The 18182-nt window shown below is 43.8% G+C and overlaps 1 protein-coding gene across 5 annotated transcripts in view; it reads left to right on the top strand.

Moving 5' to 3' along the window:
* LOC140070832 (capping protein, Arp2/3 and myosin-I linker protein 3-like) overlaps positions 1-18182 on the top strand; it is an 813581-nt gene that overhangs the window by 758409 nt on the left and 36990 nt on the right. The window contains exon 24 of one of the 5 annotated variants that reach the window (XM_072117787.1): positions 15000-15440. The exons of 3 other annotated variants lie outside the window; for them this stretch is intronic. In XM_072117787.1, coding sequence (XP_071973888.1) covers positions 15000-15150 — 151 coding nt within the window. In that variant the 3' untranslated portion in view covers positions 15151-15440. Of the gene's footprint in view, positions 1-14999; positions 15441-18182 lie in introns of those variants that run through there. One more of the 5 variants, XM_072117788.1, reaches the window with a different exon arrangement.

Here is an 18182-nt window from a genome sequence, read left to right as displayed (position 1 = left end):
ATAATCAGCTTAAAAGTGTCTGTAATGAAGCTTTATTGATAATCCTTGGTCCCATTACAGCAAAAAATTTTGAAACTCCAATTTTCACTGGGGCAAGAAAAAAATTGTCTGGAACTACAATAATAAAATATACAGTTTCGACTTACATACAAATTCAACTTAAGAACAAACCTACGGACCCTATCTTGTACGTAACCCGGGGACTGCCTGTATTATTATATTATATTATTATTATCCACTACTGGAACATGACACAGGGGAGATGAAGGACAAACTCCAATTATATTACCATAAACTTCAGGATATGATGATCAACAAAAAAAAAAAGAAAAACCTCAATAGAATAAGACAAAAAGTCCCCATCACCACAGGCACAAGTGTTCAGGTAGGTCACCAGAGCTGCGTTGTGAACCTTTCCTCCTATGGGCCTGACAAACATGAGAAGTCAGTCCTATCCAAAGGTCTGTCCTTCTGCCCTGCAAGATCTGTGGACAAAATGAAACCTCTTCAGATGAAAAGTGAAAACTTAAATCCTGGGGAAAAGAAAGAAACAATATACAAATTCAATAGCCTAACCCTGCAGGAACAAATGACTATTAGATCATTGAAAACAAACCCAGATATCATCAATAAACCTGCTGACAAAAGGGGTGTAAAAGTCCTAATGAATACTTCTGACTATATCAAGGAAGCAAACAGACAGCTATCCAACCCCATTCATTATAGTTAACTTGAAAGTGACCCCACAGAGGCCTACAAGAATCAACTAATTGATATGACCAAAAAGTTTTCAACTGATATCCAACACAAGATCAACCTTTTCATCCCAGGGGATCCCAGGTCAGGCTGTTTCTATATGCTTCCCAAGATCCACAAAGATGGCAGTCAAGGAAGGCCTATTATCTTTGGAATTGGCACCTTGAAGGAAAGCCTCTCAGGTTGGATGTAAAATCTCCTAAAACCCATGGTCAGAAGTATTTCTAGCTACATCCAGGACACTACTGACCTTTTAAATAAACTCAAGACTTACTTATGGTACAATTCTGGCCACCATGGACGTGGAACACTAACATTCCCCACATAGATGGAATAGCACCATGTACACACAAGGAGAAGCACAACCCACAACTATTTCTCATTTGGAGAGGATCTGTACCTACAGTGTATGGGAAAATCAATGGGTTCAAGGTGTGCCAATCTTTTTATGGCTGAACTGGAAGGTGCTTACTTATCTACATGCACCACAAACCCCATGATCTACCTCCGTTATATTGATGACATTCTGATCATCTGGACTGCAGGTGAGGAGGCCCTACTTCAATTCCATGAGGTCTACAACAACTTTCACCCCACCATCAATCTAAAACTAAGCTATTTAGATAATGATATACACTTTCTGGATACCACAATTAAAGACAGCTGCTTAACCACAACAATATTCCATAAACCAACAAACAGAACAGCCTACCTTAGAAATAACAGCTTCCACCCCAAACATACCAGACAGTCTATCATATACAGCTATACGCTACAACCGTATATGTTCAGACAAGACAGATCTGGAAAAACACCTTCTGCAGCTCAGGTCTGAATTTCCAGTTGGGCTACAGACCAAAAGTGACTGACAACCAAATTAGAAAAGCAGCATCCATCAACAGAGGCCATTTTCTTACATATAATGAGACCCAACAAGAGGCCAGAGCACCCCTAGTAGTCACTTACAGCCCACAACTGGAGATCCTACATTATATTGCCAAGAAACTCCAATGGATTCTGCAGAAAGATACATGACTAAAAGAAATATTCCCAGTCTCTCCTCTCCTGTCCTTCCGGCAACCACCAAACCTGAAACAACTGGTTGTCCTCAGTGCTCTGAGAGCCCCATCAGAAAATGGTACATTACTCTTCCTGCAAAGCAGATGTAAAACGTGCCAGCACATTCGACCAAAGAGTCCTCGATGGATAAAAAGACCATAGAATTCATGTATTTTATGTATTTTATTGAAGCTTCACGTATTAGCAAAAATACATTAACATATTCACGTGTTATCAAATATATATTAACATATTCGAGCCGGAGCATTTATACTGGGTAATCATAATCATATGAGACCCATTTCGATTTTTGGGACGCAATACATCTATCCCAGTACCAAGATAAATAAATATGTACAGGTATTGTTTAATTTTTGATTGTAAGAGGAACGTAAACTCTATATCTGAAGAAAATTTGTTTGATTTTTGTATGTTTACCATGCTTTTGGCTGGTTTTAATCCGTTTCACAGCTGCTTACACTTCTAGAAATAAAGAGAACAGATTCAAACCAGCCAAATTCATGGTAAACATAAAAAACAAATGATTTAAAAAATTATCCAAGAACTGTACAACAACTGTCCAACAGTGCACCGTGTGACAGCACCCTAAGCATTAAAATTGCATAGTCACGGGGAAATAGCGATTTTTGGGTCTTTTTTAAATTTATTTCTTGGATTTAATAATTTACCTTACGTGTAAGTCACTTTGGAAACCTTGATCTCTTATACAATACATTTCAGTAATTCTGTACAACAATATATTTACTGGTATATACCAGTATATATACAATATATATACTGGTATAGCCTTTTCACTACTTAATGTCATATAGAAATTGGGTAGTAACAAGCACATACATATGTATACAATTAGACATTTATTTCACATATATGTTGACAAGGGAAAACGCGTTTCGGGGATGTATTACCCCCTTCGTCAGGTCCAATAAATAGTTTAGTCTAGTTGCTTAACAATTCGCTTCTGCGGCCTGATGCAGAGATTGCAGATGGAATGCGGAGTGGAAGGTTTCTACAGGGGGAGTAGGACAAGTTACTCCAATTAGGGGTCGCTCATGCGTCTGGTTTGTCATCAATCTGCAGAGTCATCTGGCAGCAGTGTGGGCTGTCCTTCCGACTATCTCACTGGGGAACAGCATTTCTCTCCATTGTCTTTCAAACATCACTTTACATTTGGAGTGCGGTGTAACTATACTGTTTGACTGATATTTTGTATCTGTCAGCTTTTCCACTGAATGAGCGTTGTTAACCAGTTAATAGAAAACCCCCACAAATAACATTTAAAAAAAAATTCTGAAGATGTAGCCACACTCTCTTATGCAGGTGCAGAGACCAATGAGTGCTGCCATCAATTAGGGCAAAGTTAATTGGTTCAGAAGGCCGTGTAGCGGTATGTCTGACAAGTACTCAACGCACCCATGTATCAGGGCACTCTGGCACCGGGAGAAAGCAGAGACTATAGTGTTAAGTACATGTCAGCTGTCCTTTACTTATCGCTCAGGTACTCTCCTGCTCTAGGCACTGCACTGCCCTGGGTCCTAATGCCGGCATATACAGCCAGCGTCAGGACCTTGAGCAGTGCAGCAGGTAGGAGAAGAGGAGCCTACAGAGGTGAGGATTTTTTTATTTTTTTTGTCTGATCTGGAGGTCTCCTGTTTTGTGGCCAGCACTGGGGGCAGGGCCGGCACTAGCACTAGGCATACCTGGGCAAGTGCCAGGGCCCAGAGCTGCTAAGGGGACCCACGTAAGGCTGTACATAAGGAATCTGTGAGGGTGAGGGGGCTGTATCTAATGAATCCATTGGATGTGAAAGGGGCTTATATTAAATAGCCATGAGGGGGCTGTTTGATATTATGAACTAGGAAAATTTTGCCTAGGGGCCTACTGAAACCTGGAGTTGACCCTGACTAAGGGTCTCCACTTTTAAAGGTATTATATGTCTGCTCTGAGGGTTTCCAGTACTAGTGATTGCTGTGGGGTCTCCAGTATTATACATCTGCTTTTTCTGATCAAGTATAGGTCCAGTACTATAGGTCTACTCTGGGTGTCCTGAGTAGTAACCAATCGCACATTGCAGCCAGGAAAGACATGGGGGGTCATTTACTAAGGGCCCGATTCGCGTTTTCCCGACGTGTTACCCGAATATTTCCGATTTGCGCCGATTGTACCTGAATTGCCCCGGGTTTTTGGCGCACGCGATCGGAATTTGGCGCATCGGCGCCGGCATGCGCGCGACGGAAATCGGGGGGCGTGGCCGAACGAAAACCCAACGTATTCGGAAAAACCGCCGCATTTAAAAAAAAAAATTGTGTCGCGAAAATTTCACTCACCTTCATCCTGGGTAGGCCGGTGGATTTCGAGGCATTCCAGCGGACTTCAGCGCAGCCGCGCCACCTGGTGGACGTCGGAGGAACTGCATTGATGAATCCCGGCCGGACCCGAATCCAGCGCAGAGAACGCGCCGCTGGATCGCGAACGGCCCGGGTAAGTAAATGTGCCCCATGGTGTTATATATATCAGGTGGGAGGGTGGCAGTATGTTGATCAATCATAATGGCAGCAGCGGCAAATCTTAAAAAGAACATGTTTAAGGTAGACCACTTTTTATGCCTGAGTCTTCTTGTTCCCCAATTGTTAGCGCTGCAAGAGGTAATCGTCCCAAAGTGTTCAAGGTAGAGCATCCTACTGTGGCAATACAGATTCTGTGGGCAGAGGGTGAGGCATTGTAAGGGTGCTAACCTTGGCAACTCTGACTATGGAGTAAAATGCCCTAGAAAAATCATGGAAAATATGAAGTGGTGCTGCCTGAGGCAACAAGTGCTAAACTTTCCAGAGGCCATCACCCCTTTGCTGGGAGTCAAGACTCCTCTACCTAAGCAAGAGGAAGCTATGATTTTATTCATAATCTACTGATCCTGATGAACCTCCATCATCCGTGGCGGTTCACCACCACCAATCCTGATAAAGTGAGACGACAACTCGCAGCGGAGTCTAAGTAGCACCCGGTATTCACCAGAGCCCGCCATAAAGCGGGTTGGACCTGCTCTGACGGGATACCACCAGATCACTCCACAGGCGCTACTTGTTCACGGTAGGGCGAAGGCGAGGTACAGAGACAGCAGACAGAGTAAGAGTCGAGGTTAGGCAGGAGGTCAGGACCGGTGCCACAGGATCAGAGTCGGGAATGTAGCAGATGTCAGAATGGATAAATCACAAGAGCTTCAATAACAATGCTTTCTCTTAGCCAACTGGGCACAAAGATCCGTCAGGAATCATAGAAAGAGGCAGACTATATAGCAGGGAATCAGCCAATTAGTGGCGCGCTGGTCCTTCAAAGTTCACAGTTCACGTGTGCCCTAGGGGGCGGGGACTTGTGCAGTGGACCACCTACACTGGTGTACAGTGGGTATGCCAGCAGCCATCGTGAGGAGCTGATGGCAGACCAGGCAAAGCAGCTTGGAGAAGCAGCTTCAGCCGCTGGAGGCCAGAGTTTAGGATTGGCATTTTTTTTCTTCAGCGCCACAATGGGAGACATGAATTCCCATGATCAGAGGCAGTGGATAGCAGTTCTTCACAGTGATTTTGTTAAGTCCGTGATAATCTATGCATGGATGGAACAAACCATCTTTCTTCGCCACGAAAAAGAACCCAGCACCAGCAGGGGAAGAGGACTTGCATATGAACCCCTTCTGCAGATTCTCCTTCACATAGGCTGACACAGCCTCAGTTTCAGGCATGAAAAGTGGGTACACCCGACCCTGTGGAGGAGACATGCCTGGCAAAAGTTCTATAGGGCAGTCGTAGTGTCGGTGTGGTGGTCGTCTCTCCGCTTGCTTCTCTGAGAAGACATATATGAATTGTGGAGACCCACCACAGGCTTGGAGGATACCGGAGAAGTCATGGTGGGTACAGGTTGAAGTGCCACCAGACAGCATGACTGGCATTCAGGTCTCCAACAAAGAACTTCCCCAGTCTGCCAGTTGAGCATAGGAGCAAGGCGCTGCAATCTCAGAAGACCCAGTAGTACAAAAAAACGTAGACAAGGGTAGCACATAAAACAAAAGTCTTCCTTTGTGCAAGGCCCCAACTTACAGGCAGAGAGGCTGAATGCAGTACCGGATTGCTGAGAATCTGCCCACTGACAAACGAGAAGACCAGTGGCTTCTTAAGACGGATCACAGGAAGATGATGTCGGAAGACCAGGGCAGCATCCAAGAAGTTGGGATCCAAGAAGTTTCGCTGCTACTTGGCGGCCAATAACTGCTGCATGACTGGGGTAAGCGGGTTAAGTTGCTGGGCCTGCATGGAGATCTTCTGGGACTACTGATCCACGATGGTGGTGAGGTCAAATACTTCAAGGAGAGGTACCTTGGCTGGATCCATGGCCGGTTCTTATGGTCAGGATCGGTGGTGGTGGACCCACTGAACAACTGTGAGTGATGAAGTGAGCCAACACCTGGGAGCGGAGTCTAAGTGGTACCCGGAATACACCAAAGCCCACCGCAAAGTGGGTTGGACTTGCTGCAGCGGGATACCACCACATCGCTCCCCAGGTGCGACTTGCTCACAGTAGTAGCCAAGGGAAGGTACAGAGACAGCAGACAGAGTAGAAGTCAGGCAGGAGGTCAGGACCGGAGTCGAGAACATAGCAGACTGTCAAGGCAGACAGCAGAGAATTGAGATAAAGAAACGAAGCGGCGGTCACAACGGATAAATCACAATAGTCTCAATAAGGCAACTGGGCACAAAGATCCGCCATCAGTCATAGGAAGAGGCAGGCTATGTAGCAGGGCAGCGGCCGGCCAGTGCCAATGAGTGGTGTGCTGTTCCTTAAAATTTCACAGAGCCGTACCACAGGCAACGTCGCTGGAGTGTGAATGGGTGAGTATGCCTACAGTCGCCGCAAAGAGGTACTGTCACACAGAGGTACACGGGTGCGCCCGAGACATGGGTCGCATTAGTAATAGTGACATTGTCCTTCTGCTATATCTCATTACTATTATGAGGAGGAGAAGAGGGGCCACATTATGAGGAAGATACAAATATGGGGGTAATATGTTAGGGGCCACAATATAAGGGGGAGATGTTGGGGTTCACATTATGTGTTTTCGTTGTACTTTGCATTGCAAACATATTGGGAAAAACGCACCACAAAATGCATCTGCATTTTTACTATCATTAATACTGATATGTTTTCGGATACATTCGAAGTGCCATTCAAAACGCAATGATAACGCAATCTGTGAGCTGCATAGTCATGGCCATAAGTTTTGAGAATGACACAAATATTATATTTTCACATGATCTGTTGCCCTCTGGTTTTTATGTTTGTTTGTCAGATGTTTTTATCACATACAGAAATACAAGTGCAATCATATTATGAGTAACAAAAGCTTTTATTGACAGTTAGAATGAGTTAACCTCTTAAAGACGCAGCCATTTTGTAGCTTAACCCCTAGGCGCACCAGGACGTTATAGTACGTCCCCGGGGCTAGATGCTTAGCGCACGGGGACGTTCTATAGCGTCCTGCTTCTGGCACCGGCTCACGAACGGAGCCGGTACCAGAAGCAGGGGCTGTCAGCTGTCTAGTACAGCCGCTCCGATCGCGGGTGTTAACCCCTTACACGCCGCGGTCAAACATGACCGCGGCGTGTAAGGGTGTTTGCGCTGTGCATCGGATCCCCCGTGCCGCTTACCAGGGGATCCGATCCACTTCTTGGCAGCTCCAAGGACTGGCATGTGCCCCGGAGCTGCCCGGTCTCCATGGCAGTCAGACCCCTTCCGGGTCTGACTGTTAACTGTCTGAGCATGCGCAAGCTTGCTCAGACAGTTTACACTGCTCTACAATAAAATAGTATTGTAGAGCAGTGTATTGAACTTAAACCAGTGATCAGAGCATCACTGGTTCAAGTTCAAGTATGTATAATTAAAAAAAAGTCAAAAACACTAAAGTTAATACATTAGAATAAATAAAAAATAAATGCATTAAAATTAGAGATGAGCGAGCACTAAAATGCTCGAGTGCTCGTTATTCGAGACGAACTTTTCCAGATGCTCGAGTGCTCGTCTCGAATAACGAGCCCCATTGAAGTCAATGGGAGACTCGAGCATTTTTCAAAGGGACCATGGTTCGGGAATAAAATGTGTTAATTAATTGAAAAAGAATGTCTTCTGATAAGTTAGCAGATGTATGCAAACATCTGCAATCTATTCTTCACTGTTCCGCGCGTATATTATCTCCCGACAAGTTAACAGATGTGAAGAACAGTGAAGAATAGAATAAAAACAGTGAACACAGGATCATTTAAGTGAAAAACACAGTGAAGAATAGATTGCAGATGTTCTGCACATCTGCTTACTTGTCGGGAGATACGCTGTCCCGGGATCCGCTGCTCTTCTTCCACTGAAGTCTCCCCGATGTCTCCGTGCCCCGATGTCTCCGTGCCCCGATGTCTCCGTGCCCCTATGTCTCCGTGCCCCTATGTCTCCGTGCCCCTATGTCTCCGTGCCCCGATGTCTCCGTGCCCCGATGTCTCCGTGCCCCGATGTCTCCGTGCCCCGATGTCTCCGTGCCCCGATGTCTCCGTGCCCCGATGTCTCCGTGCCCCTATGTCTCCGACGTCTCTGCTGCGCCAGATGTGTCTTTGCTGCGCCAGATGTGTCTCTGCTGCGCCAGATGTGTCTCTGCTGCGCCAGATGTGTCTCTGCTGCGCCAGATGTGTCTCTGCTGCGCCAGATGTCTCCCTGCTGTGCGATGTCTCCCTGCTGCCGTTCCGCGCATATCTTCCGACAAGTAAGCAGATGTGCCGAACATCTGTAATCTATTCTGCACTGTGTTTTTCACTTAAATGATCCTGTGTTCACTGTTTTTATTCTATTCTTCATTGTTCTTCACTGTGTTTTTTTAATTAAATGCTCGATCTCGAGCAGGGGAAATACTCGTCCGAGCAACGAGCCGTCTCGAGTACCTTAATACTCGAACGAGCATCAAGCTCGAACGAGTATACTCGCTCATCTCTAATTAAAATATAAGCCCCTAAAATGTCACTTTCCTATAAAAACACTTAATAAAGTATAAAAAACACAAAAACACAAAAAAACCCGCATATTTGGTATTGCCACGTCCGTAACAATCTGTATAATAAAACAGAATTGTTACTGGACCCGCACGGTACACGCCGTAGGAAAAAAACGCAAAAACGTTAAGAAAAGGTCTCATTTTTAATTAATACCCTATAAAAAAATGCTCTAAAAAGTAATTTAAAAAATGTTATGCACTCCAAAATAAGCCCACTAAAAAGAACATCTCTTCTCGCAAAAAATAAGCCCCTAACCAGATTTGTCAGCCGAAAAATAAAAAAGTTATGCATATGAAAGACGGTGATGCTAAAATTAACAACATTTTTGCCAAATTACTTTTTATGCAGTAAAAATGGGAAAAAAATAAAAAATCTATATAAATGAGGTCTTTTTGTAATCGTGGCGACCCATAGAATAAAAATAATATACTATTTTTATGGTATGGTAAACAGCCAAAAAAAACCCCATAAAAATCTTCCTGAAAAGTGATGATTTTCATTTCCTCCACCAACAAAGAGTTAATAAAATCTCACCAATTAGCCTATAGATTCCCCCAAATTATGTACCAGAAAAGTGCATCTCATGTGGCAAAAGAAATAAGCCCCTATAGGTCCACATTAAAAAAAAGAAAAAAATTATAGCCTGTACAATGTGACATAGCAAATCTGATCTGGATGGCGCCTCCTTCCCTTCTATGCCCGGCCGTGCGCCCATACAGCAGGTTACCACCACCTAACAAACTTTGTGGAGCCTTTATTCATTTAATCCATTGTAAATGTTTAATTTTCCACCCAAAATGGGTGTATTGTGAAAAAATATTACAATTTGCAGACTGCACCTCCATTTTGTTTTAACCCCTATAAAACACGTAAAGCGTTAACAAACTTCTTAAAAGTGGTTTTTCATACGTTGAGGTGTGTAGTTTCCACAATGGGGTAATTTACGAGTCTCACTATTATTTAGGCCTCTCAGTGTCAATTAGAAGTTGAGCAGGTTCATCTAATACAGGTTTTGGTGATTTTACTAAAAATGTGAAAAATGATACCTAAATTCTGAGCCTCATAACATTCTAGTAAAATATGTGGAATCTTAAAAAACCATGCCAACACAAAGCAGACATTTGGGAAATGTAAGTTATGAATTTATTTGGGAGCTATGACTATCTGCATCAAAAGTAGAGAATTTAGAACGTTGAAAATAAAGAATTTTTCCAAATTTTTGCCAAATTTTGTTTTTTTCATAACTAAACACAAAAGATATCATCCAAATTTTTAAACTAATTTGAAGTACAATGTGTCACGAGAAAACAATCTCAAAATCCCCTGGATATCTCATAGCGTTCCAAAACTATAACCACTTATAGTGACATAGGTCAGATTTGAAGAATGGGGCCGCGTCCTTAAGGCCAAAAGAGGCCGAGTCCCGTAGGGGTTAAGGCTCAGTCCCAGTTTTTGGATTCTGACTTGCATCGCTTTATATGGTTATAACTTTTTAACACTGTTACTTATCAAAACGATTCTGAGATTTATTTTGATGTCACACGGCTTACAACTAGATTATCGATTTTCCGTATTTTCAGAATTTACTATTTTGGGGAGAAATACAGTTTTAAATGAAATTTTACATACTTAGCATTAAAACCCCCTATATCAGTGATGGCAAACCTTTTAGAGGCCGAGTGCCCAAACTACAACAAAGACCCGCTTATTTATCGCAAAGTGCCAACACAGAAATTTAATTTGTGATATATACTCCCTTCTCTGTCACAGTTTTCATTGATACCAGCACCTGAGGACACCAATAAAGCAGAAAATAGTCCCAGGTACAGCTGTCACTTTAAAATAGCTCTGTGCATAGCAAGTCCTGGTCTGTCTGGGACTGCAGGAGGATACCTGGAGTCATCTCTGGTGATGGCCTGAGTGCCCACAGAAAGGGCTCTGAGTGCCACCTCTGGCACCAGTGCCATAGGTTAGCCATCACTGCCCTATATAATCAACCCATTTTCAAATCTGCACCTCTCAAGCTTTCAGAAACAGCTTTTAGGAAGATTGTTAACCCCTTGAGATCTTCATTGTAATTGAATCAAAATGGAGGTGAAATTTAGAAAGGTCAAATTTTGTCAGTTATACGTTCATTTAGCCCTATAATTTACACATTTCCAAAAAAAAAAGAGAAAACCCACCATACAATTTGTTATCAGAATTCAAAACAGGGAAGCAGCACTCCGTGAAAAAATCAGTGTTTTATTTCGCCAGTGGGCAGATGCAACGTTTCAGCTGTCTCAATGCAGCCATTTTCAAGCTGCATTGAGACAGCTGAAACGTTGCATCTGCCCACTGGCGAAATAAAACACTGATTTTTTCACGGAGTGCTGCTTCCCTGTTTTGAATTCTGGTTACCTATGGGATTTGAAGTCGGATCCTTCTGAAGCTTGCACCCACCACGAATTTTAATTCGTTTTTCATTGTGCTGCTCCCCACTAATCTTTTTCTTGATACAATTTCTCCCGATTTCAGAGACCCCCCCCATGTGGCCGTTACTTGTTTTATGGGCACACGGCGAGGCTCAGAAAGGAAGGAGGGACCTGCAGCTGTCAGGATTTTAGGGGCCATGTGACGGAATTTTTTTTGCGGGACGAGATGCTTTTTCCATTGTTACCATTTTGGGGTTGGTATCCCCTATTGTTGAAAATTTAGGAACTTTTTTTGAGGTCACGAGTAGAAAAGCATCAATTCTGTACTGGATTTTTTTATCCTTTTTTTTTTTTTCGTGTTCACCATGTAGCCTAATAATCATGGTATCTTTATTCTATGGGTCGATATGATTACGGTGAATATTTTTTACGGCGTTCATCGTACGGGTTCAATACTTATTTAATATTATTCTACGGATTGTTGCGGACGCGGTGCTACTATATATGTGGGGTTTGTATTATGATTTAGACTTTTTTTGAGCTATATGTCTCTTTATATGTTTTGGGGCTTTTGGGCATTTATAGTCCTTTATAAACTTATTTTTTTATTGAAAAACATTTTTTTTTACTTATTCCACCATGGGACATGAACAAGCAATCATCTGATTGCTTGTTCATGATAATACTCTGCAATACTTATGTATTGCAGGGTATTAGCAGTCAGCCTATAAACATGCTTAGGCTGACACTGTGTCTTTAAGATGACATCACATACGCCATTTTAAAGGCACTGCCTTCAGGCATCTCTGGGGTCCCAATCGCGCCCCCGAAAGCTGACCGTGGCATTTAACAGGTTAAACAGGCGCGATCGGAGCCCACTCCGACCGCGGGTGTTAGCCGGGGATGTCAGCGGTAGATTACCGCTGATATCATGCGACCCCCGATGCCGGTTCGGCTCCTGTGCAGAGCTGAACCGGCATTGTCTCTGCGCAGTAGCTGTACTGGGCTGAGCGCTATTTGCAGAACTCAGCGCAGTACAGCTACGGCGCAGAGCGCTAAGGGGTTAATGCAGCAAGTCAATATTTGCAGTGTTGACGCTTCTTCTTCAGGACCTCTGCAATTCTCCCTGGCATGCTCTCAACTTCTGGACCAAATCCTGACTGATAGCTGTCCATTCTGTGCTTGCATTTTGTCACAATTAAGATCTGGGGAGTTTCCATGCCATGGACCCATGAGTGTGCTCAGACAATGATAAATCCGGTGCAGTATAAGGCTGTCTGTTTCACTCTGCTTAGTCCTAGTTTCAACAAAGTTTTATTGTTAGGAAATGCCTTACAATAGGTCAAGGCGCAAGGTATACCCCACACAGGGGGTCTTAGTAATGAAAACAGGATTTTTTTGATACATAGCCAGCTTCTGTATTGTTTACTTTGCTTATTTCTAGTACCATATTTATGCAGTCACATTTGTTCTCTATGTGGTAATCTTGGTTTCGGTAACGTATCAATGCTTGGTTCCAGTGCTATAGTAAAATTGGTTTTGGTGCTGTCCCCTTGTAATACATTTAGTGATTTTATAGTTTGTATGCCTCAAGAATTCCTATCTGTAGGCTGTAATCTTTTTGCAACACAAATATATAGAAATGACATTGCATAATGAAAAACTAATACAATAAATGGATACATTAAATACATATAATGATTATTTTCTATGGTAATGAAAAAATTAAATTAATTCCATTCTCTGGGAGACAGCACAGACATCGAAATCAGCACTTCATTCTGGACACAGACATAATGGGTGTGTAGAAGCCCTGAAATAATCGCAAATGCTAGCTTATTGCTAGCACTTGTGATTATTTCCTCCTTTCCACGACCTCGATGCTTGGGGAAAGGGCTTAACGGGCCTTGGCCAGCAAGGGTGGGCTTGGCCGGTGGGAAGTGGGCTGGTGCGGGACATTCCTGTCCCCATGTCTGTGTGCTCGTTGCAGACGTTGAATTTTTAAATGTGGCGTGGCGTAGAAATAAGCGCTGCCAGAACCTCTTGATCTATCTGGTTATAACCCCCATTGTGTTCCAGCCAAGGCAAGGCTAAAGATGTGTTAGAACCATGAGTCTTTATACTAAATGTCTAGAAGATGGGAACCTCCAGGAATACAAGGTCAGCAATGTGGTGGGGGCTTAGCATAGGGAGGATGTTCAACTCTGATCATACAGGATAAACAATAAATAGAACATGATTAGGGTTAACACTGACCAGCTATACAAATCCATCTTACAGTACAAAGTATTCACAAATGTTAGACGAGCTGTCAAATAACAAAATTGGCATGAATGCCTAATTTCTGTATTTGATCAGGGCAATAGAGTTTATGTATATTGACCACCATGTGACTGGGTATTTGAAAATTCGAAAGTCACGGCACAAAAAGTAGTCCAGCAAGGACGTCTAGACCCATTAATCACTAAAATTTAACTTTTATTTGTATAGTTAAAAAGTGAATATTGAACCAACCAAACAAAAATGTTTAACATTTCTCAGACAATTCTGAGACGCAGCTTCAGAGTGTATTGAGGAGGGGGTAGTCAGAGACGGATTAAACTGTGGTTATGTCCCATAACAGTGTGTAGTAGTAGTGTTCTACCTGTGATGATCGGCTAGGGCTCCCACGTAGTTACATTTGGTGTGACCACTTGATTTCACCCTAACTCATGTAACTGAGAGCCTCCATATAGTATATAATAGTCACCCCCAACGCTAGCACCACATTCAGTCGGTATGGACACACACATAACCTAACACTGGAACTCAGTGTGCTAAAGGGAGGAGGGGAAGGGGGGAAGGGAGGATTCCTTCACATTTGCCCTAAGGATTAAACACCCACTCTAGATGCACCAACACACAGCTAATTCTCTAATAGAGCTGCTATTAAGAACTGCTGATTCTAAAAAACATTCACACAGTAGCCCCCCCCCCCCCCCGACATGTTTCGCCACGTGATGTGGCATCCTCAGGGGTACCGGGGCTATAGAAGCAAATAAGAGATATTTACAAATAAATAAAACACTGAGGGAGGAATTCTTTAATGTGTCAAAGCCCCCAACAGTGCAAAGCTCGACAACACTAATTTTTTGCTGTCATCAGAAATTGACCTAGTAAATTACAACCGGTATGTTGTCAAGAAAGCCGAACACTTTCCAGATCATGTTTCTTTCATGACCCAGTGTGGTGGAATCATGGAGAAAATCTATTTTTACGTGAGATGTGAAATCGTTGTATAGTATCAAAGCTCTTTCTTCCTCAGAAAGTCCCCTTCACTGTAATTGATGGTCCTGCACCAAGGGACATCCCTCACCAGAAGTCTGATGCATGATTTCAGGAGGAGGATCTCAGAGCTCCCCAACTTGAATTCAGTATTAAATTCTCCTCCTCCTTGTAAATTTAAATAAATTGAGGACACAGCCTAAGGCCTCATGCACATGTCCATGCTTTCAGCAGCTGGCACACAGGTACACTAGTTTCTATGGGCTCATGTATTCCATGCACCATGAATAAACCAACTGCTGAAGCCACAAAATATTTATGTGTGATATTACTCTCAATAAAAATGATTTCAACATGGAATGTATAAAAGAACCCTCAATAAAACACTTTTTCTTTTTATGATTTTCAGATGCCTTCCAACAACCATTAGACATTTTACAAATACCAAGCATGAATTTCAAGTGGAATCTACCAGTGAACATTTTAAATCATGTGATTATGATTATGCAACAACATTTGCAAAAAAAATGCTCATCAGTATATTAATTTGTGGGTTTTAATCAATATGTCCATTTATTACATTTTTTTTGTGTACAGGCAGTTTTGTTTGTACAGGTTTGTTATTAAGTTGAATTTGTATGTGAGTCGGAACTGTATATTTTATAATTTCTTACTCAAGAACATTAACCATCTTCTGGACTGCCCACTGACTGTGTGCCCAGGCAGTTCTAGAATTCTGCAACTTCAAAATAACGCAATTAGCCCTTTAAATGTTGCTATGCATGCTAATCACAACATCTAAGGTGTTATGGAAGGAATGACAAAAGAAATGTTATGAATAAATAGAAAAAAAACATATTGGATTTCACTGAAAAAGTGTTCTGAAAAGTAATTGATAAATATATTATTACAAAAATAAATCTGCATATGGAAAAGGAAAAGTTTCTTTAAAAGCTGTACACGAAAAAACTATGAAAATATACAAAACAATACAATTTTGGGGCTGTTGCAGGTTCCCTTTAAAAAGCAAGGGGTTCACCTCCTTTAGCAGAATTAACTGAATTAACTGAAGATGTAGTTTCTGCTTTCAGTGGTGCTGGTTTGTCTTTAACCCCTTAACGGCGTGCACCGTGATAGGCTCACGAGCTGAGCCCTCTCCATAGCTTATTGCAGCAAACACTTACCGGTAATACCCACAATCGGTTATCCTGCAGGTCACTTCAATATGCGCCGCCATCTAGGTGATGTCATCGGGGAGTGGTGATCAGTCGCCATGACGGCCTCAGGTCTTGGCAGTATATGGTAGGATCAAGCAGACAACCAAGGGTTAAAGTACCCTAGGGGGTATGAAAAACGGTAAAAGTAAAAATAAAAAGTTTAAAATTTATATTATATATATTTAATATATTTAATTATATATAATTAAAAAAACAAAAAATTCAAACCACCCCCTTTCCCTAGAACCGATATAAATAAACAGTAAAAATCATAAACACATTAGGTATTGACGCGTCTGAAAATGCAGATCTATCAAATGTGAGACACTGAAGGGGTTAACTGTGGATGGGCGGTATGTTTCCCGTAGGTTTTGCTACTATGCAAGGCCTTAGTGCTGAGGTTGTGTTGTCCAGCACCTTGGACACAGGTGGTGGGAACAGCCAATCAGGCTAATAAAGCCGCTCAGCAGTGCTCAGAATGTTGTCTCTCTCTGGAAGGAGGCTGGAGAGCACACAGCACTGACTGAGCAGCCAAGTGATTTTCTTAGTGGTGAGTCAGAGAACAATTGTTTAGTTAGCACCCTGACGGGTAGGATATTATTTTGTTTTGATGCCTGAATGTGAAGGCTGTTTTATTTTGATTCCTGCTGAAATAAACGCAGGATGGACCTGTTTTTGACTGTACTTTGGTGTCACTGTCGTGAACTGCATCCCAGCACCCCGCTACCACGGTCTCTACTGGGCCAAATCTCCCACATATGGTGCTTCGGATTGCGGGCAGTTCAAAAAAAGACACACACCTGAAAGGCTGGCTACATCCTGCAACATTGCATGGCCTGGGTGAAAGCAGCAGGCAAAGTGCAGGATAAAGCTAAGATGGAGGACTTTATTAAATACCTGCAAGAGGAGGCCAGGGCTAATCGACAGCTGCAGCAAGCCATGCTCCAGCAGCAGGAGGAGAGGTCCCGCCAGCAGCAGGAAGAGTCCCAGGCTAATCGACAGCTGCAGCAAGCCATGCTCCAGCAGCAGGAGGAGAGGTCCCGCCAGCAGCAAGCCATGCTCCACCAGCAGGAGGAGAGGTCCCGACAGCAGCAAGCCATGCTCCAGCAACAGCAGGCAGAGTCCCGAGCCATGCCTCAGCAACAACAGGAAGAGTCCCGAGCCATGTTCCAGCTGATGATGGAAAAATTTTCTGGCGTTATGGCAGCACCACAAGCGACGACTACTGAGGGGTCCCATACTGGTCTGCAAGGGTACCCGGTTGTCCAGCGTTCCGCACGGGCTGCAGTACAAAAGGCCTTACAAAAAATGGCGACGACTGACGACGTGGAGGCGTATCTCACTGTGTTCGAGCGAGTAGCTGAGCGAGAGGAGTTACCGGCTGAGCAGTGTCCTGGCACCGTTCCTGACAGGCGAGTCGCAGAAGGCTTACTACGACCTGAGTGAAGCGGAGGCCCGTAAGTACCCCCAGCTAAAGGCGGAGATTCTGGCTCGTCTTGGGGTCACCGTTCAAGTTCACTCCAGCCGGGTCCACCAGTGGGCTTACTCAGAAAAATTACCCCCACGCTCCCAAATGCATGACCTGATCCATCTTGTCCGGAAGTGGCTACAACCAGAGGACTGCACCCCAGCACAGATGGTAGAGAGAGTGGTCCTCGACAAGTTCACCCGTTCTCTGCCCTCTCGGCTCCAGCGGTGGGTTGGACAGGCCGGTCCCACAAAAGCTGAGGAGCTCGTGTCCCTAGTAGAGAGGTATCGGGCTACAGAGGACCTTCTACTTACCTCTCCCACACGAAGCAGTGCCAGTGACAGGGTCACCAAATTATCTGGTAAGACTGCTACTGCGGAAAAGGGGAGACATGTCAGGTTGGGAGGGGGTTCATTGGGGGGCGTGGATTCCCAGAAACCCAGTGAGGCTCGTGACAGAGGTCATAACAGTATCCAGTGCTGGCGATGCCATGAAATGGGCCATATTGCTGCCAACTGTCCACTGTCAGTGGAGCCAATGGACTGCAACCAGACCCGGCGAGTGTCACTGTTTGCCCGGCCGGTTCTGGCAGCCGAGTCGATCACGGATGCAGAACCCCAAGTGTGTATGGTCACAATCGGGGGTCACACAGTGGAAGCCCTGCTAGACTCAGGGAGTCTGGTCACCCTGGTGCGGGGAACTTTGGTTGATCCTGGACTATACAGTGGGCGGAAAGTGGGAGTGTTGTGTATACATGGGGACACTCGCGAATATCCCACTGCTGTCATCAACCTACATACCCCTTGTGGTACTATTACCCATGAAGTGGGGGTGGTGGGGACCCTGTTTCATGAGGCTATTATCGGCAGAGACTTACCGGTGTTTTGGGACCTCTGGAGACGAAGAC

The sequence above is a fragment of the Engystomops pustulosus genome, chromosome 7 (genome assembly GCF_040894005.1).
Source record: "Engystomops pustulosus chromosome 7, aEngPut4.maternal, whole genome shotgun sequence".
Lineage (NCBI taxonomy): Eukaryota > Metazoa > Chordata > Amphibia > Anura > Leptodactylidae > Engystomops > Engystomops pustulosus.
The sequence above is the reverse complement of the archived record's forward strand: the minus strand, read 5'-3'. Positions and strand labels throughout refer to the sequence as shown.